Below are 21323 nucleotides of genomic sequence, written 5' to 3' on the forward strand. Positions count from 1 at the left end.
GCATCTGTCCCAGAAAGCACAAGCCCTGGGCTATGGAAAGGAAGGCCTTTCTGGCCCAGCAGCTGGCAGCTCCCCTGAAGGTCCCTGGGCCCAGGCCCATGGGAATGACCCCTCTCAGCTCTAGCCTACTTGGGGGACATGGAGGGCAACTGGGCTTCAGCCTCTGGGTCTGGGGGCCTGTGCCCCAGAAACCCCTCTGGCCTTGGTTTTTGAAGCTGAGCCTCTGCCCCAAGGCTCCACAGGCCATGCTATGGTCCTGCTCTATCCACACTCCTTCCAAGGTCGTGGCCCACCCTCAGTCTGAATGTCTTTTCTGGAGCTGGGGGCCCCCAGGCCAGATTCACAGGATGTATCCAGGGCTCACTGCCCACCTCCTGACCACATAATCTCCCCCAACCCCGCAAGCACCTGCCCCAACCTCCAGCCTTCTGGTACCAACAATCCAGGTGCCACCCATTGCAAGGTAATGGGGAGAAGTCTCCAGCAGCCCAAGCGAGAAACGTGGGTGGCCCTCCACTCCCACAGATTCATCTGGCAGCCACCAAGGCCCACACTCCTCCACTGGGAAATCTGGCCACATCCAGTCCTTTCTCTGTTCCCTCTGCCAGCCTCAAGTATCCCACCCTCCCCCAGCTGCTCTTGGCCACCCCCAACCTGCTCAAATGAGCAGCCTTGGCACTCACTGCACCACTCCACATCCCACACTTCTCAAGCAGCACTCAAGGCCACCCCCGCTTTGCCAGCCTGGTCTCTCTCTGTGGCTGCACCCTTGGCTCCAGCAAGAAGTATCAAGCAGAGGCCTAGAAAGCACTCCCTGGCCCCAGTGCCCCAGGCCCTGGAGAGCCTTCCCTCCCAGCCCTGCTCTCCTCCTACAGCAGCTCCGCCACTAGAATCTGGGCCAGACCTCAGGCCCTAATCTTCCCCAGGAGACCACAAGTCTGGTCTAGGGGGGACCTCCCACCCAGCACACTATCAGATTCAGAGCAGTCACTGTGTAGTAACTGCCTCACCTTGGCCTGGCAGTCCTGGCAATGTCCACTCTGGGAACACTTCAGACAGAGCACAGGACACCTCCCAACACCCAGGAGAAGAGGAGGGCCCAGGATCCAGCAGAGATCTCCTCTACTAGTGGCCTAGAGAGCACCAGGCCTCAGGGGAGGTGGGAGTTGTGGTTCTGGACCCAAGAACTGATGGGAGTTGTAGTTCCTAAGCCATGTTCACCCTCCCCCACCCCAGGGACTCATGGGAGCTGCAGTTACTCATCTTCCTAGGGAAAAGCCTCCCTCCTTCTCTCCCAGCACCCCTTGGCTCTCAACCCCAGGACCCCAGGCTAAGGACCTCACTACCTCTGAGGGGCTGGGAACCAAAAGGCATCTTGCCAGAGAGCATTTGAGGGACTGGGAGGATGTTAGGCAAGGGGGAACTATCAGGGAAAGCTAAGGCCTGGCAGCAGGCCCTGGGGCTTGGGCCAGGTGGCAGGGACAGTCGCCCCCCTCCCAGCAGCGTCGCAGAGGGCCCCGGGGCAGGGGAGGGGGGAAAGGCACTCACCAGTACTGGGCTCACACTCCTCCAGGTCCTCATCATCACTTGGACACTCAGCAGAGGCCACCAGCAGGTCATCTGTGTTCTGGGGGGCAAGAGAAGGGGTGGGGAAAGAGAGGTTCCAGGCAGGTCAGCAGGTCCCACAGCTGCCACTTGAGGTGCACGGTGGCACAGGGGATGCCCCTGGGCTGAGACGGACCAGACTAGTCTGAGTCCCAGCCCTCCCATCTCTTGCTGGCTGACCTCGGGCCTCCATTTCCTCCTATGCACAGGGAACTACCCAGCAACAGCCCTGCAGGTTTTCATGGCTTCCGAAGGTCAATGAAACAGCACACATGGTGCTTTTTATTTCTCGGAAGTGAGGAGAGTGGACGCCAGACTTTGACCTGCAGGGCCAGGGCAAGAGGGTCTAGGATGCCTCAGGGAAGGGGTGCCAGGGAGGCAAGGCCCTACGGGGCGGAGCCTGCAGAGGCCAGCGCAGGCAGAATAGGGCCAGGCCCTGGAGGGGTTCCTGGCTGCAGCTTCACCACCCATCACCCCTCATCTCTCTCCCAACCCCCTTTCCTGGAGCCTGAGAGAGCCGGGCTGCACACAGTAATTAGGGCTGTGGTTGCCATGACAACAAGAGTAGACTGTCAGCATTTTCTCTCTTACTGATTGCAAAGAAAGAGAATCCCCAAGATGAGTGAGTGTAAGGAGGAGGGGGGTGCTCAGGGGTATGAGGGAGGAGACCCAAGGAGGGAAATCGAAAGTCCAGGCAAGAGGGGAGCGCGAGAAACTGCGGGAAGGTGAGGAAAGAGCTAGGCTGAAGGACAAGGACAGCAGGGTTGAAAGGGTCATAACCTGCCTCTTCCCAGCCCCTGATCTTCCGAATCAACAGCCCTCAATCACCCAAGGGCAAGGCAGTGCCTGGAGGACCCAGCTCCCTTCTGTATTCTTGCCCCCTCGGCACCAGCCTCCATCTTGGGCTTCCCCACCACAGCAGTGACTCCTGGGACCCCCACCTCTCTCTTCCACCAGGATGATCTGCCCATCACCCTCCCACTGAGACCAGACAGCCCCTCGTCCCCTGTGATTTGGAGGGTATTGGGCATGGTGGGTACCCAGCCTTGGGTAGAGCCCAGACCTTTCCTCCAAAGGCTCCCTGCTCCCTCGGGGCAAAGTCTTCAGGTCCCCTCAGCTTTCTTTGCAGAGAGGAAGTGGGTACAGGCTCGTCTCTCTGATCTGGATGGCCCCAGCTAGCCTAGTCCCAGGCTTCCTGCAGCACAGACTGGCAGGGAGGAGGGGTCTTAAAGCACATGGAGCCCACCCCTCAGAGGGAGAAGCTGAAGACAGACTGGTGACAGAGGGAGGGGCACATCCTCATGGCCACCCCCAGATCATGCCCTCACCCTAGAAGGACAGAGGGTGCCTAACAGCCATAGGCTGCCAGACAGGGCGATGGGGAGAGAAGGGGTGGCCAAAAAAGGCCTTCATGCCAGGTGTGAGCCCTCCCTATGCTAACAGTCAGAGCAAGCACTGGAGGCAACAACTAGAAAACAGCCCAGCCTGGGCTGCCTCAGGAAGTCACACAGGCCTGTCCTGCTGCAGCAGAGCCCCATTCCCCAGGTGCAGGCCCCTCTAGTCCTGCCCTATCATTAGGGCTTGACCTGACCCAGGAAACACCTGAGCAGGTGGGGTGGGCTCCATGTGCTTCAAGGCCCCTCCTCCCTACCAGTCTGTGCTGCAGGAAGCCTGGGACTAGGCTAGCTGGGGCCATCCAGATCAGCAGGTGGGGTGAGCACCAGGGAACTGTCTGCACTGAGACCCCCTCAGACGCACAGACGGAGAGGACACTGAAGCTGCCTGAGTTGTGGTGCCTGCTCATAGTCACATGGAGAGGGCTTGTGAAAGCAATGGACTTGCAGCCAGGGCTTTCCCACTGCAGGGATCCCAGAAAACAAGGAGAGGCTCCTCCTAGCTTCCACCAGCCTCTGGAGAGGGGCTGCCCATGCCAGGTGACTGCATCCAGCCCTCCCATACTGTCACCCCTGCCCACAGCAGGGCCAGCCTGGTACCATCCATCTCCCACTCTCTGCCCACACAGAACGCTAGGCATGGCCTTCACTGGGGAAGCAGAAGGAGCCATCCCACTCTCACCCCAAGTCCAGACTTCATCTCTCGTAGGGTAGGGTGGTCTTCTCTCGTATAACTGGGCCATCAAACTCCTCCCCAATTCTGGGAATGGTCCCTCTGGAAACAGTGGTCACCCCCACATCACAAGATCCTGGTCATTAGGGTGAAGGCCACTTCTTGAAAGGTGACCTTGCCCATCGCCATGGCAACAAGGTCAGAGACAGCAGCCTTCAGGATCCCAACAGACTCCATGGACCCTCACTCTAGGCACCACTACTGTGGCTATGCAGATATCAACCCCATCCCCACCTATCCCTGCCCTAACCCACCAGCCAGAGTGGAGCCTCACCTGGGTGGTGCTGTCCCTCAGTGTGGGGGAGCGGCCCCGGCGCGTGGTGGTAGTGGCCATGGTGGTGGTAGTCTCCATGATGGTGGTGGCCATGTCAGCCAGCAGGGTGGTGGCCGTGGTCTCCGCACTGAGCAGCACGGACGGCCCCTCCCCCACCAGACGCAGGTGACCCTCGGTCCGCACATTGGGGTCGCTCTCGGCGGCCAGCGCCAGCACCTTGAGCCCATTGTAGTAGAGGCCGGACACCTGGCCCTGGAAGGGGCGGCCCTGATCCCGGCCCCCGATCTTGATGGCAGCCTGGCTGTTGAAGATGGTCAACTGGCGGCCTTGGGGGAGTGGAAGGGGGTGACAGAGAAGGGGCAGGCAGTGAGGGGAGAACAGGAAGGGAAGGAGGAAGAGAAGGAAGCCAAGGAGAGGAAAGAGGAATGGAGGAAGAAGCCAGTAAGGGAGGAGGGGACGGGGAGAAATGAGGAAGGGGCAGACAACCAAAGGGAAAGTCCTTGTCAGCCACAGCCCCTAGCCCAGCCAGGTGGGGACCCCAGAAGGGGAGGGCACCTAGGGCACACACGGGCTGGGGAAGGGGAGCCCAGCCCCTCCTCCCCACCATGTGCAAGCCTTCCCACCTTCCCCATTCCCTCTCCTCTCCAGCTCCAAGGCCATCTCCCCTCTTCATCCTCTTCCCTCAGGCCATCCCCATCTTCTCCCTCTGCTTCCCCAAACATCCTGCCCCAGTGTCCAGCCCCGAGCCCTGAAGCCATGGAGCCCCTGGAAGAGGCAGATAGAGGAGACAAAGAGGCAGAGACAGAGGAGGTACTGCCAGGCCAAGGTGGAGTCGGTGCGTGTGAGAGCAGAGAAGGAGGTGAGACAGTCTGATGGTGTGTGGAAGCAGCAACCTGCCCAGGCTGACCTCCCACCTATGACCAGGCCTTCTGACCCCTGGCCAGGATCCCCTCTCTTCTCCCAGACTGCCAAGGCCCAGAAGTGCCTGGGACCAGGCCCTGTTAAGCCGAGCCCTTCCTCCCCATCTGGACATGCAAGCACAGAAGTGGAAAATGTTAAAGGGACCTTGCTTCGCTCACTGACAGCCAATAAAACCCGCTCCAGCTCCAATCTCACCCCACACTCAGCAGTATGACACCTCGGAATTCCCAGCTGGGTGGGGTTGGGCTGTTCTGTTTGTTTTTAGTGGATCTGGGGGTCGGTTTAACCCTCTGAGTTTGTTGTTTTGGTTTGGTTTTTAGAAAAGACGTTTATTATGTTTAAGTTTAGATTTAACTTTGGTTTTGGTGCTGCTTATTTTTTTTGGGGGGAGGGGGTGGGCAGAGGGCCTACCACATTGCCCCGTCTCCCCCGGAACTTTCAGCTGCTGGCACTGGGGGTTTTAGACCTGGCTTAGCCCTTGTTAGCCTCTGGTTAGTGCCTCGTTAAAGATCTGGTTTAGAGTTAGGTGCCCGTAAGCCTTGCCCCCAAAACCTGGGCTGAGGACAGTCCAACTTGTGAAGCCCACAACCTCTTTGGAAACACAGGTTCTCTGGGACACCCAGGCCTCTGGGACATCCAAACATCCGTCCAGCCTCTAGCCAATGATGGCCACTGGGGTGTCTTCCCAGCCCCCTACTCAGCCTTCCTTCCTCCTCCAGCACCCTCCCACTGCCCACTCAGGCAAAGATAGCCCCTGGACCAGCAACGCCCATTACTAATGGCCAAGAGCCCAAGAGGCAGAGGACCAGTGGTAGCAGCTCTGGTACACGTCCTGGAATACCAGACCCAGAGAGGCCCAGGAAGACCTCTGCATCAAAGTTTTTTCCCAGACATAAGAATCATGAGGAAAACAAAGGACAGAAGGATCACAGTGGTCAAATGAGTTGGGGAAGCAAACATTTCACAATCGAACAGGTTTCTTTCTCCAAGGGCTTCTCAGAGCCTTTATTAAACTAATGCACACATGCATCTCCAAGAGGAAGAAACAGGATTCAGCACTTCCCAAACTCGTTCTACCACGAATCTCTCTATTGTGAAGCATCTCATGGGACTGTTTCACAGGACATGCTTTGGAACTGGAAAATGGATTCATCCAATAAATATTTATTGAGCACCTACCATATGTCAGGTGCTAACAATAAAATATTCCCTCCAAGCATCCCCAGAACTTGTCTGGGATACTTTCTTGCTGTTTCTTTCCTCTCACCCTCACAACATGCCTGTGAGGTGGGCTGAGTAACTATCACTGACCCATCAGGAGAGAGCTGAGCCTCAGAAAGGGGAAGTACTTGACTAAGGCCACAAAAAGTGAGTTCCTTCTTTCACACTTCAGGCACTACCTGTCTAGTCCAATCGGTTATTTTCTAGAAGAGGAAAGTCAGATCTGAGGAGAAAGGGAAGGAGGGCCCTGTCTCTCCTTCATCTAAACCACAATTCCTCCCCCATCCCCCAACAGGGTCTGTCCAGCTCTCCCTGCTCTTGGGGTCACAAGTTGTCCCAGCCTCAGCCCAGGCTGCTCCCTTGGCCTCTCTGATTCTGGAAGAGGGAGGTGGGTAATGGAGAGGAAGCCACAGTGTTAGCAAACTTGGTCCCTGTGGCCCCTGGCCCCATCCGCCATGAACTCCTCAAAGGGTTAAAGTTCACCCCGCTGGAGAGAGCAGCCCAGTGTGGCTGGGGGCTGTAGGTTTTAGCGATGTCTGTTACAGTCCCTTTAACTTTTTGTCCTGTTATGGGTTTATCACATCTGGTTATCAGCAGGTTTAGGCCCCACAGGCATGGGGGGCTGAAAGTTACATTTGGGGGTTTTAGTTGGGGAAGGCCCCAGTGGACATTTAAAAGCACAGTTATCAGCTGGTTAAGTGGAGGTTTAACAGTTCTACTTCCCCCCTAGAGTTTAGCCTTAGAGGTACAGAGCTCGCCCCCCCCAAAGGGAATGGGATGGATTTGCCCTTGGTCCCCAACTTCCCTTGGTGACAAGAAGCCTTCTTTCTCACACCCAGCAACACCTCACCACACTGGGGCCTCACAAGGGGCTTGCTCGGTCTTCCTCATCAGCCAAGCAGGAGTAGAAATCCCTATGGGCCCACCACCTCCTGCCCCACCTCCCTTAGTCTCTCCTCAACTTCTCAGAGGCCTTCTGGACTAAGCTGGGCTTGTTCCAGAGATAGCAGCCCCACAGCACTCTTTGGGGGTCTTTCCAGTAGGATCTGAGGCCCCCACTCTTCTCTCTTCTCCTCACATGGCTCTGGTGAAGCCTTCCTAACTGTCCTCAGGTCAGCCTTCCTGCTTCCCAAAGGCTTCCTGCCTCTGCATGCTCTGTGGCCCTCAGCTGGCCCTTTACCAAGCCTCTGAGATGATTCTGAGCAGAGGGAACCTACCTCCAACCTGCATTCCCAGCCTGCTTGTGATTTACTGCCGGGCTCACAGTGGGGAGCTCCCATGATAGGGATCTTGTGGATTACCCTAGTTGATCCCAGGTTTAGAAAGAGAACAAGACTCCCCCTACTTCTAAGAAAAAACCCCACTCCTACCCCAAAAACCACCACTCTGAAATGCACAGACAGACCCTTGACTCCAAAGGGGAAGGGAGCATTCTGGCTGGCCAATTGTCCCTTCACTTGGGGGTGGGCGTTGGTGAAGGCACGGAGGGGGAAAGAGAGAGCTCTGCACCTTTAAGATAGTGTTTTTAAAGTTAATTAATTAATTAATTAATTCTGGTTAATTACCTTTGTCGAGCAGCCACTCATCTACTACTCGACCAAGCCGGTAGGGGATTCTCTGTCTAGCAATCGCCAGGCGCTCGTTATCAAAGTTTCCTTGGAAAAGTTTAGAAAGACAGTAGGTTTCTCAGGCGGCGAAGTCCAAAGGAGTTAGAAAAGTAATTATGCAATCCTCAGGAGACTCAGAGTAAGCAGCAACATCCACAGAAAGAGGGGAAGGGAGGAAAAGAAACACTGGGCCCCTCTTTTCCCTTGACCCCCTCCCTAGGCTCCGGTTCAGAGCCAGCCTTACCCTGGGGGCAGGAGCAACCCAAAGCAAAAGAGATGAGAAAAGAAGAAACGGAAAGGGACACAAAAGAAAGGGAGCTGGAAGGTCAAAGGTCAGAGGTTAAACAGGTTTATCTGTGGTTAAGCTGCTGTGGCCCCCTTCCTTCCCCATCCCAAAGTGGGGGGGCGGGCAGGGGAGGGGCATTTAGCAGGTTTAAGTTGGGGGCGGGAGGCATCAGTGGCCCAGCTGGTTTCTGCGTTTAGAGGGCAGTTTAGAAGTGGGAGGGATGGGTTAAGCGGGGTTTATGCGGCATTTAGGGGGCCACCCAGCACGCACATTGAACAGTGAGATTTAAACCACTTCTCCAGGCCACCTCAACTCCCTTTGCCTTCGTGCTCCACTCCCAGCTTCCCCTCAATTTCCACCTCATACCACACCCCTGACCCCACCACCACCTTCTCCCTTAAGCCCCTCCCGCTCCCAACCCCACCACTGCACTCCCTTTGCAAGGCCTCCTCACCCTGGTCAAGGCTCTCTTTCTACTGGGCAGCCACTACAGGTGTGGCGCCTGGTGTGGGAGCTGGATCATCATCCAGCAGCCCCCTTCCCCTTCTCACGTCCTCTTCAGCCCCCTTCTCCTTCCCTGCAGACACCCCCCGCCCTCCTCTGCACCCTCCTCTATCCCGAATGCACCTTGACCATTTTCTACTCAGAGCCCAGTTTCCTCTCCTTGCTGTCTCAGGACCTCATCTTGCTCATCCTGCCAGGCCCTCAGCCTTTCTTCTCCAGGCTCCTCCCCCCAGTTCCAGCCCCCATCTCTTCTCCAATCTTGGCTGCCCATCTAGATACCCAACTGTTCCTCTCTCCACTCACCAATCTCCAGCCCCTGGAGACTGGGAAAGGGAATGTGTGTGAATGTGTGTGTGTATGCACACGCCTATGTGGAAAGAGGTTTGTCAGTGCGCCTGAGAGGATCTGTGCACCTCTGTGAGCTGTGGGTGATCCTGGTCTGCAACAGTGGAAAGAGAACTGATTTCCTTTGAGAATCTGGCCACTCCTCCCATTTAAGCCACTGACATACTATTCAGTGCATGCTAGTGGCGCCAGGAGGCTTTTCCTCTCATCTCTCACTGCACAGCTGTGCTCACCTGCCCAGAGACCCGGGCCTGGGCTTGCCTATGTACACCTCCCATGAAGGTACACACGATGTGTTCATGTGGGTATGGATGGTGCCTCCTTGGGTGCTTATGAGGCAAGGAGATTCTGCTTTCCCTATAGATTCAGGATATTTGTGTTTAAATGAAAAACAGATCATTCAATCCTGTGTGTGTGTCTCCAAGAGGAAGAGAAAAATGTACATCTGCCTGGAAAGAGGCTGAGTATATAAAAATTCTAATAAAAGTCCTATTTATTGAGCACCTTTGCTATGCCATGCCATTCTAGTGTTTAATGACATTCTCACAGTATTGCTATGAGGTAGGTATCATCGCCTTTCAGAAGTGGAAACTGAGATTCAGAGAGGGTAGATGACTTGTCCAAGGTTACACGCTTGTCAGTGGGAGATCCAGGATTAAAACCCAGGTTCTTCTGACTCAGAATCCATGGGCTGTGTCTCTGTGCTCCCAAAGAGTCAGAGGGTTCCCCCCTCTCTGGGCCCATGCATACTGCTGATCTGACCTGCTGGTATTGCTCAGGATCTGCCCTCAGTATACACAGGCAACCACCAGACCCTCATGTTACTCCCCTTTACAGGCAGGGGGCACCCAGCAGCCTTTCCTCACCCCTAGTCAGGGGTCCCTGACGAGAGGGGAGCAGGAATAATTCTTCCACCCTGACTGCTGGCCTGCTGGGCCCCACGGGGAGAAGCTCTAGATCCAAGTCCTGGCTTGACATGGTGAGGCCTTCAGGCTTCCAAGCCCAGCCCTGTCCAGCACAGGCCAATGTCATCACCGCTACAAAGGTTGCCCTAGTGTGTGTGCATCGGAGAATGAGAGAAGTCTGCTGCCCACAGAAATCATGCCTACACAGCCAGAGCTGTCAGTGTTGGCTTGTTGGGGGGCGCGGGGGATAGGTGGAATTTAGTGTAGGAGGGTTGGTGTGTGTTGAGTGTCCCTACATGTACCCAAGGACTTGATGTAGGCTGGCATCCCTCTGCAGAGCTGTTTTTTCATGTGTCTGTCTGACCATATGAATGTCTGCAGTTGTCCATATGTCCAAGGTTGACCTGTGTGTACATCAACCTCTGTATGTATTAGGGGCCATGCAGGCCTCTTTATCTCCAGGGACTTTCCAGAAATGTCTGGGTACAAGCCTGCATAATTGGTGTCATAAGCCTGTACTAGCATCTTTACTCCAGCATAGGTGAGCCCATGAAGGTTTACACATTGGCCTTTTGCCCCTGCCCCTTGCAGTCAGCATGGGGCAGCTTCTCTGCCTCAGCCTGGCTATCTCTCTGCCTGAGAGAGTGATGGAGGTTGCAGATGCTCACTCTGCTTCTCAGTCAGGCCCTGTGTGTGACTGCAATGTCGCTCAGACTGTATCTCACCATCTCTGTGTTTCTGCAGTTCTCCCTGCAGCATTTCTGTTTCCCTTCCCTCTTTATCTCCCATGCTGGGGCTCTCCTCCGTTCCCTCCCAAGGCTCTGTCCACCTCTTCTCTCCCTGGGCCTGCATGTCAGAATCTCCATCTACCTCTCCGCATCTCTCCTCATCTTTGCATATAGTTCAGTACTATTTCCGTATCTTTCCATTGCTTCCCCTCCGGTTTCCTCTCATTCTAAGGCTCTGTCTCTGCCTCCCTCAATATCTTTCAGAGTCTCTACCTTCTCATTTCTTCCACGTCCTCATCTCCGTCCCTCTCCTGTGCTCCTCAGACCTTGGTTTGTCCTTGGCCGCCACAGCTGTCACCCTGTTGAACTTGGTCTGTTTGCGTTCTCAAGGCTCCCTGCAAGCAGGGACTGAGTGCCCAGGACCTAGCACAAGCCCTGATGTCTAAGTAGGTTGTCAACAAAGGTTATTGAATGCACGTGACCCTGTGTTTCATTTTTGTTGTCACTTGTCTCTTCCTCCCTTTCACCATGTCCCTCACCGCCTTGGACACTGGGGGTCCTTTTCTTTGAGTCTCCGTGGCTACTCCTCTTCCTTCGTTAGATCTCCTAATATGGATCTCTGACTTGCTCTTTATAAGGACCTTGGTTCTTTCCTTGGCTCTGCCCTTGGTAACAGCTCTGTCTCCTTGCCAAGACACGTTTTATGTTACTTCTGGATTTTCTCTCCTGTTTCTGCATCTGTCTCCCTCATTTCTGAACTCAACCTTTCCTCAATCGCATCAGATTCTCCTCACCTCTACCCTCCCTCCTCTTCTCCCCCCAACCCCCAAACTGGACCCCGGCCTTGCAGCCTTCCCAGCTCAGCCCCGCCCCCTCCCCCATAGGGGGCGCATTCGCACCACCACGGTCTTGGCGCCCCCCCCCCCCGCCCGTCTAACAAATCTCGACTTTTCCTAGCCACGCCCCTGCCCTAGTCCCGCCTCGCAAGCGTCGTCTCTCCAGTAGCCCCGCCCCGGTGCGGCCGCACTCCTATCAGAGGCCGCCACCCGCCCCGCCCCGCCCCGCCACCGCGCCTCCTCCGCCGGCCCGCGCCGCCTACCTGCCGGGTACCGCTCGTTGACCGGCCAGCTGTCCACCTGCAGGGTGGCGTTGCCGCCGCTTCGAGTGAAGCGCACCACGTGGTATTTGCCGTCGCTTACGATGGCGTTGGGCTCGTCGATGGTAATGTCGTCCGTGCCCACGTTAAAGATCACCCCCACGGTGCCTTGGTCCTGGGGACAGGGAGGTGGAGGTCAGCGACCAGAGGGAGCAACGATTCATCCCTTCTAGTGGCTACTCCTGTGACCACCACTAGCCCACCTCCGCAGCACTTTGCAGCTTTACAAGGCACCTTTCCCAGGTCTCAACTGCTGGAGGAGGTCGGCAGGCTCGCTCCCCTTCCCCACATGCAAGGGAGTAACCTGAGGCCGGAGGTGGGGGCAGGCACCATGGGGTGCAGAGCCTGGGCCCAGAGCGCATTCCACTAACCACACCTGTCTCTTGCCTTTTGGTTTGTCCTGGATATTCACAAACATTCATAGAGCACCTACTCTGTGCAAGGGCCACTGGGCCCAGACAGGGGTGATCAGGCCAAGCTGGGGACCAGCTCAGGGCATGGAGGACAGCGGCCTCTCTAAGGCAAGATCAGCAGAGAAGTCCACAGAAGCCGGCCTCTGCCAGAGGAAGGTCTGACCCCCAACCCCTCCCCAGTCCCCAGTCTCCAGCCTCTCCTCCCCCTTATGCTCTGCACCAAGCAGGCCCCCAGGGGGCTCCCACCCACACCAGGGCATTAGCATGCCTCTCTTGGCAGCCTCTCAGGCCCAAAGTAGGTCAGGCTCTGAGTGTGGGGGTGGCCCCTCTGCAGCCATGGGGGTGGAGGTTGGGGGTGTGGACTGTGTGTATGGTGGGATGGACACCAGAAGAGTTGAGGGTCAAACTATGCTAGACTGACCAAGAAGGGGGATCATGGGGGGTGTTGGGGTAGGGGGTGGAGCTAGGGGCTGGGGAAGGACAGGCAGAGGACAGACAGGGACGGAGGCCTGGAGAAGGGGAGCAAAGAGCCTAAGCAATCTCTGGGACCCAGGCCCATGGGACACTCTGCAGAGGCAACCCAGGATCAGCCCAGGAAGAGTTCTGCCTGTCGTGCTAGAGTGGGAGGGAGGGCTTCACCAAACCCTAAATCATGCCAGGCCCTGTGTGGGTACTGTACACGCATGCTCTCTTCCCTACACCAACCCGCTGAAGAAGCTCATAGCTCCCCATTTCATCAAGAAAGAGACTGAGGCTCAGCATAGTTAAATAACATCTCAAAATCTTGCAGCTCATGAGAAGGAAGACCCAGATTTGAACCCCAGCTAGTCTGACTTCAAAGCCAGTGTTCTCTCCCTTTGCCCACCAGTCTAGGAAGACCCTGACTCAAAGAGGTGGGGGTGTGGGATGATCCAAGAGGCTGCTGAGGCCAACCTACCTTCAAGACCAAAGGCATCTAACCAAGCCAATGAAGGCCCACTAGGCACTAAGCCTGAGCCCCTGTTTCATTTCCCTGCACCTCCCAGCAGCACTCCTGAACGCGTCTCAGCCCTCCTCCCACACGGAACAGACACTCACACAGGTTCACTCAGACCCCCTGGCTCACACACTCTCAGGCACCCAGCCCATCATAGAAACACACTACACTCCTGGGGTCTTCTTGAAAGACTGCCCCAGTCTGACCTGGGCATGTGGAGCCTTCAGCTGCCACCTCCTTCCTGCATCTAGCAGAGCCGAGAGGCTTGGTGGCACTGGGGGTGTTGGCAGGGGTGGCTCACAGATGGGGCAAGGGTTAGGGTTTGTCAGAGAGAGTTGGGGGACAAGGTTTGCAGCTGTGGCTCAGGAGACCCATATCCTATCCCTTCCCACTTGTGGGGTCCAGTTGTCTCCTTCTCAGAACCTGGGAAAACCACATACATATATGCATGCATGCACGCTAACACACACATGCATGTACACAGTCATGCATGCAGCCTCTCTCCTCAGATACAGTAAAGCAGGGAAACTGAGGCTGGGCTTGCCTAACAAAGAGTATTAGCAAGCCCCACCTATTCACCACCCACAGACTGACAACATCCCCAGATCCCCAGGGAGACGGGCTGATCATCTGCTCCCCACACACGGGAAGGGAACAGTCGATCCTCCTCGGTACTATTGTTAGTAATAATATCACCCAGAATAGTATCAGCTCCCTGGATTCCTCTGAGGATTTCTCCCCACAGGCTCAGCCCAGGCAGTGATGGTGGTCAAGGAGCACATGCAGTCTGAGAGCCAGGCTGGCAGAGTGCCGGCCGGGGAGCTGGGAGGCAGGACACCTGGGTTTCCTATGAGGCAGTCAAGCTCAGGGCCCTGCACTCCGGGGGAGAGGCAGCTCCCCAGAGCCTCTCCCAGTGTGAAGTCAGTTGTCAGTTCTGTTAAAGTCATTAATTCCTAATTCCCCAATTACCTCATTAGGCGGCGGTGGGGAGAACGCAGCCGCTCCTACAGCAAATAATTATGGGAGTCAAAATTAATTTGGCAAAGTGGAGCGACGCTTTATTAGAAACGTCAAATTGCTTTTCTCTTATTTTGCTGCCGCCTCCCCACTCTCTGAGAGCTGCTACTGACGCTGTGGTGGGAGCTGATGTGTCACCAGGGGAGGAAGGGGTTTGGGGGCTGCCCCCAGGGGGCCTCAGCCCATCTGGTGCCCAACTCCCACCTCATGGCTGGCTCCTCTCATGGACCCCCACCCTTGCCAGGCCTCTCCACCCTCGGGCAGACCCCCGTCTTCCCTGCCCTCTGCCGTACCTGGCACCAGTACTTGTTCCTCCATAGCCTTGCACCATTAAGGCCTGTTCACAACTGTTGGGAGGGAAAAGGAGGAAATCCCTTCTCCTCGCATCCTGATCCCCCTACCCTTTCTCCTCCATACTGGGGGAGCCCTACGCCCTAACCTAACAGGCACAGAGGCACACAGTCCTGCCCAGGTAGCTGATCAGAGATGGTCGGGACACTAGCTAACACAGCATGCTCCCTACGTGCTTCACATAAGTGATCTCCTTCAACCTCCCAACATCCCTCTGTCCTCTTCCTATGCCACTCCATAGATGGGCGAACTGAGGCTCAGACAGCTGCGGTGACTTGCACAAAGACAGCAAGGAAGTGGCAAAGTTGGGATTCAAACCCAGACCATCTACTGCAAGCCATGCAGAGCTTCGCATGAGGGAGAAGAGAGAGAAGGAGCAGCCCTCACTCACAGAGGACACAGGGAAACCCAGTCACACCCGCCACCCAGAAAGGCAACTGAAACAACTGCAAACACCACTCTATGGGGAAATACACATCTATAGATAAACTCCATCAGAAATCATGAGACCCAGTCTCTGTCTTCATCCCCCACTGTCACAGCTGTCTCTCCTGACACACATCACCGTGCATCCAGTCCCACACTGTCGTCTACAGCCACACTGTCTCTCACTTGCTGGCTGCCTCTCGAAGTTCTAGATAACTGCCTGTCCCGTTGACACAGGTACAGAACTTCCAGGCCTCCTCTTGGGCCTGACTGCTGTCCTGCTTGCTAGTCCTCCTTCTGCACCCCTTCCTCATCTGCAGCCACTTCCACCCCAGCTCTGCTCTGCCCACAGGAAGTCTCCCCTCATGCTCCTTCCCTCACACCCTGGTGTTGGGGTGGGGTGGGGTGGGTTGGGGTGCAGACCTGGGATGCTTAAAAGCTATTGTGTAATGAAGGCCAGTGGCTGCGTTCCCAAGCAGATGGGGAGAGATCAGAGCCCAAACAAGCCTCTCCCCTGGCTTCCTCTCTCCCCTTCCAACTAACTATGCCCTCCTGAAAGCCAGGGGCCCCTCACCCAGAGCTTTCCAGCCCACAGAGCCTGGCCAGCCTGCCTGATCCCCACAGCACAGGGGTCCTGGCCAGGGTGAGCATGTGAAATACAGGCAGGGAAACAAGGTGGCTGTTAGGGGCCAGAAATGTACAGATGAAGACTGAGGGCAGAGGCTCGGGATTGAGGACTGTGGGGAGGGGTCAGGGGAGAGGTTGAGACCAGAAATGAAATGGAGCAATACCAGCGGTCATAGGGAAGGGTGTAGGGCAGAGCCAGAGATGGAGGAAAGGGCAGGGAAAGAAAAGGGGCCACTTGCAGACTAGAGGTCGACAGGACTCCAAATGGTGAGTCAAGGAGCTGCAGATATGGTAGGAGGCCCAGAGGGAGACCCTGGGAAGGAACCAAGGTCAAGGCGGGTAGCAGGCACAGGGAGGGGCTAGGGCCTCTCCCTGTGGAGCTGAGCAGAGAAAGGCAGAGCCAGGTGGGAGCCGAGGTCAGGGTGAGGATGTGGGGCTGGGCCAAGAGGTCAGTGAGGAGTGAACCTGGCTAGAGAGGCAGTAAAGGAGACAGGGTAAGGGGGCTGCTGGGAGGGCAAAGGTCACGGAAGCAGAAGTCAAGGGCAGCATAGAGGCAGGGGCAGAATCCAGAGGCAAGATGAAGCTGCAAGGGTGGGTTGGCCTGGGGCAGGTAAGTATGAAGGAGGGGCAGGAATAGGTGCAGGACACGGTGGGCTGGCCTAGCTGGTCTAGGAGAGAGCAGGCAACAGCCCAGGGGAAGTCACAAATGTGGGACACCTCCAAAGGCTACAGGAGAATGGCCTGGAAGTCCCAAAGAGGCCCTTGACTACTTTTAGGAAGGTCAGAAAACACAGGTGGTCTCGGGGAGTGGGGAGCTGGAGAAATTCGAATCAGATGGAAGGGTGGATCTGGGAGTCTTGGTGAATAACTGAGAGAGGGAAGGGTCTCAGAAGCAGAACTTCTTAGCAGGAAGCTCCAGCGATGAGGGAACAGAGGTTCTGAGGGTTCCCCATGAGGGAAGACTTGAGGTGTTGATCCCATGGCAATGAGGGGCTGAACTGATTTGGGAGCAGGAAGCTTGAGGTTGAAGGGTTGGGGCCCAGGGTCCTTACGATGTGCAGCTGCAGGTAGTCTCCAAGGCCGGAGGCGCTGTCCACCCGCACCAGCACAGCGCTCCGCTGGTGGGTGCTGAAGCCCACGGCCAGGCGATCCATCCTCGTGCTGGGCCTGTCATTGGGGGGCCACGTGTAGGTGATGAGTGCTCCCCCCTTCCCAAAGATGTATGTGGTCCCGGCTGCAGAGAGAAGGAAAGGGAGACAAGAAGAAATGACATCAGGAGGACGAGGTCAGCAGGTCCTCAGGGTTGTGACCAGAGGGATGGAACCCCAGGTCTAGATGTGGGACTTCAGCTGTGATACCCACAGCACCAACCGGCCCTGCCACCTCAGGGAGCAGTTGGCAGGCGGGTGCCTGGGTGAGAGCCTGTGCACACACACAGACAGATGTAGCTGCCTCATCAAGAATGCTAGCTTTAATTACAGCAAAACAGAGAGGTAATAGAGTGACACAGAGAGAGAGCCCAGAGAGAAGCTGCAAGGGGACTGAGAAGACAAGAGTGCTGTGGGCAGGAAGGACCCAGGGGGCCCAGTCCTGAGTAGCTCCACTTCTCCCACGCCTGGCAGAGGTAACAGATCCAAGGTGTGTGCTTCTTTGGGGCCAGAGCTGAGCAGGTACCAAGGAACCCCAGGTGATGGCAGGAAGATGAGCAGAGCTGTGTGCAGCTCTGACTCACGGCCAGAGCTGGCGCCCTCCAACATCCCCCATTCCCACCCTTCTCCTGGCTTGCCCAGGACTCCCTGCTTCCGCCCTCACCCAGGGGGCTGCCTGGGTCCCAAAGCAGAAAGGTCCTGGAGCCCTGCCCAGAAAGGAAGAGACAGCCATGGGGTGGGGATGGGGGAGGGGGGAGAGGGGAGATTGACAGCTAGAGGAGGAAGGAGGCAGAGAGACAGATGGACAGAGAAGGACAGAGAGGGGTGTAAGTGAGAGAAACAGGAGAGTGGGAGCCGGAGATGAAGGCTCCCTCTCCCAGCCCTCCCCTATCCAACCCTCTCTCCCCTTCTCCTTCTCTTCTTCGCCAGCCGGCTGCTGGGGGCGGGTGTGAGGTCCCTAACGATCTCAGCCCCAAAATAAACCCCATTAGTCGCCATGTTCCCTCCTGCGGCTGACTGAGCTCTCTGGGGGTGGGGGTGGGGGGCTGGTCACCCAGTTTCCCGGAAAGGAGCCTTGTCTGGGAGGCCTGGAGGACTAGTACTCCATGGCCTGCAGAGAAGGGAAGGGAAGAGAACAATCTTGCATTCTTTAGAACATAAATGGAGCAGATGAGATTCATAAAATGCTTAATTAAATAATTAGCCACTACCGACTCCTCACAAAGCACTTCTTGTGAGGAGAGGTGTTCAAGGGAGGACTTAAGAAGGAGAGAAACAGATGAGGCCTAAGGGCAAAAGCTTAGACAGGGAGAAAATGTCAGTCTAGGGGTGGGAGAACTCTGGAGTCAGGAACTAGGAGCCTGTGGTGGGGGGCAGGAGGGCCTGCAGCACTTCTAAGGAGCAGGCCTTGCCAGCAGCCAAGGAGGTGGCCCAGTTGGTAACATTAGGCCAGGTTCCCTCAGGTACCTTGGGGTCTCTTGCCTCAGGGACTTGAACCCTCTTGTAGTTGGGGGAATCAGGGGTGAGGAGGCTCTATCCCAGGGAGCTCCTAGGACCCCAAAGGGGAAGGGCTGCCTGAGTGCTTTGAGGGGAGCCACTGTCTGCAGGCCCAGGGAGGTGCTGAGGAGAGAAGGGAAGATTGTTGCCTGGTTCCCAAAGAGGTAGTGAGGCCAGCAGGGGGTTGGGGGAAGCAGGAGCCATGGGTCCCCTTGCTGTTCCCCAGAGCACCCACCATCAACACCTTCCATCTCCCCAGAGTGAGAGGTGACCCTGGGAGGAAGGGCAGGAGGGAAAGAACAACCTGGATGTCTAAGAAGTGACATCTCACCTCTGCCTGTGGCCAAGAAACCACCCCCAGCAGACAGAGGGGGCTTAGCTCTGCTCTCCCCAGACCCAGGTGTCCTTTCTACCTGAGGGCCCTGGAGCACAGTGGTGAGCACTGAACCCTCAGGATGGGGCCCCAAGTCGAGGGTGGAGAGTTGGCTGACAGTGGGGTATGCAGTGAGCCCCACCCCCACCCCATGTGGTCACCTGCCTGGAAAGGCAGGGCCTGGAGGCAGGGAGCCCAGTAGGCCTCAGCCGGTAACAGTCTCTCCACTCCCAGCACTGCAGCACTCCGGAAAATCGGCTGTTTCCATGACAACTGTAATACCCAGGGTCCTCCTCCCCCCTCCACACAAGCTGCACATCTGAATTTCGGGGGTGGGGCGGGCCAGGGGAGCAGAGATGCTGACCTTCCTCCACACACATTCCTACCCTCACCTTCCTGATCAGAGGCTGCAGCCTCTTCACCCCTGGGCTCCAGGGCCTCCCATTCAGAGAAGGCTTTATTGGGTTTCTTGGTCCCTCAGACCAGGGAAGGAAACCAAGTCTACCTGCAGGCTGCCTCCAAATCCCCCAGGTCTAGGAGAAAAGAGGCCCTTTCTCTTCACTTCCCACCCCAGATCCCAGACAGCAAGCACATCACCATGGACAGAGCCCTGTCTGTGCCCAGAGAGGGCGGGAGGAAAAAGCCGGCCAAAGGCCCCACTGGGCAGGCAGTGAGGCAGGAGGGATCAGAGGCGGTGCCCAGCGCCCAAGCCCCAGGCCCCACACCTACACACAGGCGGCGACGCACCCAGCTGCACACAAAGACCCAGCGTGGAGAGGCAGACCCCCGACAGGAGGCAAAGCAGCCGGGAAACATGGCGGTGAAGGCACAAAGACAGACCAGGGAAGGCGGCCCCAGGACAGAGGCTGGCCAAGCGTGGGACAGGGCGCACGCGTCCCCGCCCCCGAGGCCCGCGGCGCACAGGCTGCCCAAGCACAGACCTCCCCTGGGATTTATCACCCAGCTGTTCTCACACTGCAGCCAGTATATTACGCTGGGCGGGACTGTTAAAGCCTAAGGGCGTTTATTACACTGTGGGTGGACGGGGCGGAGAGACACCTCTTGGGCAGAAGAGGTGAAGGATGAATGGTTTATTGGACTGGGGCGGCAGTAATTACCCTGGGGAGACATTTCTCTCCCCAGCACCACGGCTGCCTCCGGAGCGCAGAAGGCTGGGGTTCGGGAGACCGCGGGGCTGGGAGGCGTGGCTTCCGCCAGGCGCCTCCCCGGCCGCGCTCCGGAGGCGCCTTCAGCCTCTCACTCCGGCAAGCTGTCCTCGGCCCTGCCCACGGACTCCCCCAGGGAAGGCACAGCTGTCTTCTAGGAGACACGGAGCCCAAAATAGGGCACCACATCTAGAACCTGATAGGCTCCAGAAAGGGTTTGAAAGGCAAGAGGGGCCTAAGCCAAGGCCCAAAAATGTTGCCCAAGGGTGGTGTAGACCAATTGTTTTTGACCTCCCTAGGAAACCACCAGTGAGCTGAATTGTGCATAACATTTCAGAGAGAACTACACACCTGAAGCCTAAGGCAAGAGAGCCTCTGGCCAAACACAAGATGCCATAGGCCCAGGTTTGGCACCTTCTGCCCACGTCCAATATAGTCTCCTCAATACCTCCTAGACCCAGAAATTCACGGATCCAGTGAAATATTCTAAATGTTCAAGAATATTCCATGCAGTCCCCTACACACCTGCATTCTAGAAAAAAACCAACCAACCATTAATAATGGTTAGCTAATCCAGACCCAAGAAACATAATCATCCATGTAGAAAACCACCCATGCAGTGATGCCCCTGTGGTTAAAACTACATGTGCAGAACCTCTGCCTGCCTGTGTGCCTGCAGCATCTGAAGCCACGAAAGAAAATCTTGTGGAAGATCTAGACTTGTGAGAGGATAAAACATCCTGCACAACCCAGAAAAGCCATGGCCCTAGTGCTCACAGCCCAAACCAGTGCTTTGTACATGAACCTTTACATCCCAGATGGGGAGATCTCTGCTGGTCCAGATCCCTGTGCTCAGCTGTCTCTCGATCTAGGATCCCAGAACACAGCCTTTCAATTCCTAACCTCCTGCTTGGCCATAAACCATCCAGTCAGAAATCCAAGTTAACACACCCTGTTCAAAATCAAAATAAATGCTAGCCCCCTTAATAAGCTGGAGTGATAAACCTGGAACCCATGGAAGCTACCGACTCAGAACTTAGCAGGGATTGACCACTCCATTCCTGGCCCGAGAGTACCAGAAATGAACACGGTGGGGTGGGAGGAACCTCAAGGACTCTGAAACCAGAATTGGGGATCCAGGACCAGGAGAGTGTCACCCCTGGGCTCAGCTCATTTTTAGGACCCAGGTGTGCCAGTCCTCCCATGCCCCAGACAGACATCAGGTACAGGAGTGGCAATGGGTGTCTGGCAGGTAAGGACATTATGTAACAAGAGGGGTTGGGGGGGATGGCAGGGTAAATGGGAGATGGTGTGAAGAGAAGAGAGGAGAGAAGGCAAGTAGAAACACAGTGAGACCCTGTGGAGGCAAGTGGAGAAGCTGGTGCAGAAAGGAGAGAGGCTGCCTCCCACTGGGAATGCTAGGGAGACACTGGGCAGAGAGGAAGCCTGGCCTGGAAAGGCCTCCTGAGCTGGCCTGGTCCTCTAGCTAAGGGTAGGGTCCCAAGAAGAGCCTGTCTTTTCACCTCTCCCACCATGGTTAATGGTTAATGGGAGCAAAGGTGGGGTTCAGCCAGGAGAGGTGGCCTCATCCCTTCTCCTCCTTTCCTTGGGCCCTCGTCCTTCCTCTCAGCTGCCCCACCCTTCACAGGC

At 56.4% G+C, this 21323-nt stretch overlaps 1 protein-coding gene across 28 annotated transcripts in view; it reads right to left on the minus strand.

Moving 5' to 3' along the window:
- The window catches only part of NRXN2 (neurexin 2), a 116412-nt gene that overhangs the window by 12616 nt on the left and 82473 nt on the right, over positions 1-21323 (minus strand). For 21 of the 28 annotated variants that reach the window (XM_030811076.1, XM_030811088.1, XM_030811080.1 and 18 more), the window contains 5 exons: positions 16542-16723; positions 11623-11794; positions 7714-7803; positions 4007-4332; positions 1549-1627 (listed from right to left, as the gene is read on the minus strand). In XM_030811076.1, the coding sequence (XP_030666936.1) occupies positions 1549-1627; positions 4007-4332; positions 7714-7803; positions 11623-11794; positions 16542-16723 (849 nt within the window). The remainder of the gene's footprint in view (positions 1-1548; positions 1628-4006; positions 4333-7713; positions 7804-11622; positions 11795-16541; positions 16724-21323) is intronic. The other 7 variants (XM_030811090.1, XM_030811102.1, XM_030811095.1 and 4 more) reach the window with 1 other exon arrangement.

The sequence above is a fragment of the Nomascus leucogenys genome, chromosome 4 (assembly GCF_006542625.1).
Source record: "Nomascus leucogenys isolate Asia chromosome 4, Asia_NLE_v1, whole genome shotgun sequence".
NCBI classification, from domain to species: Eukaryota; Metazoa; Chordata; class Mammalia; order Primates; family Hylobatidae; genus Nomascus; species Nomascus leucogenys.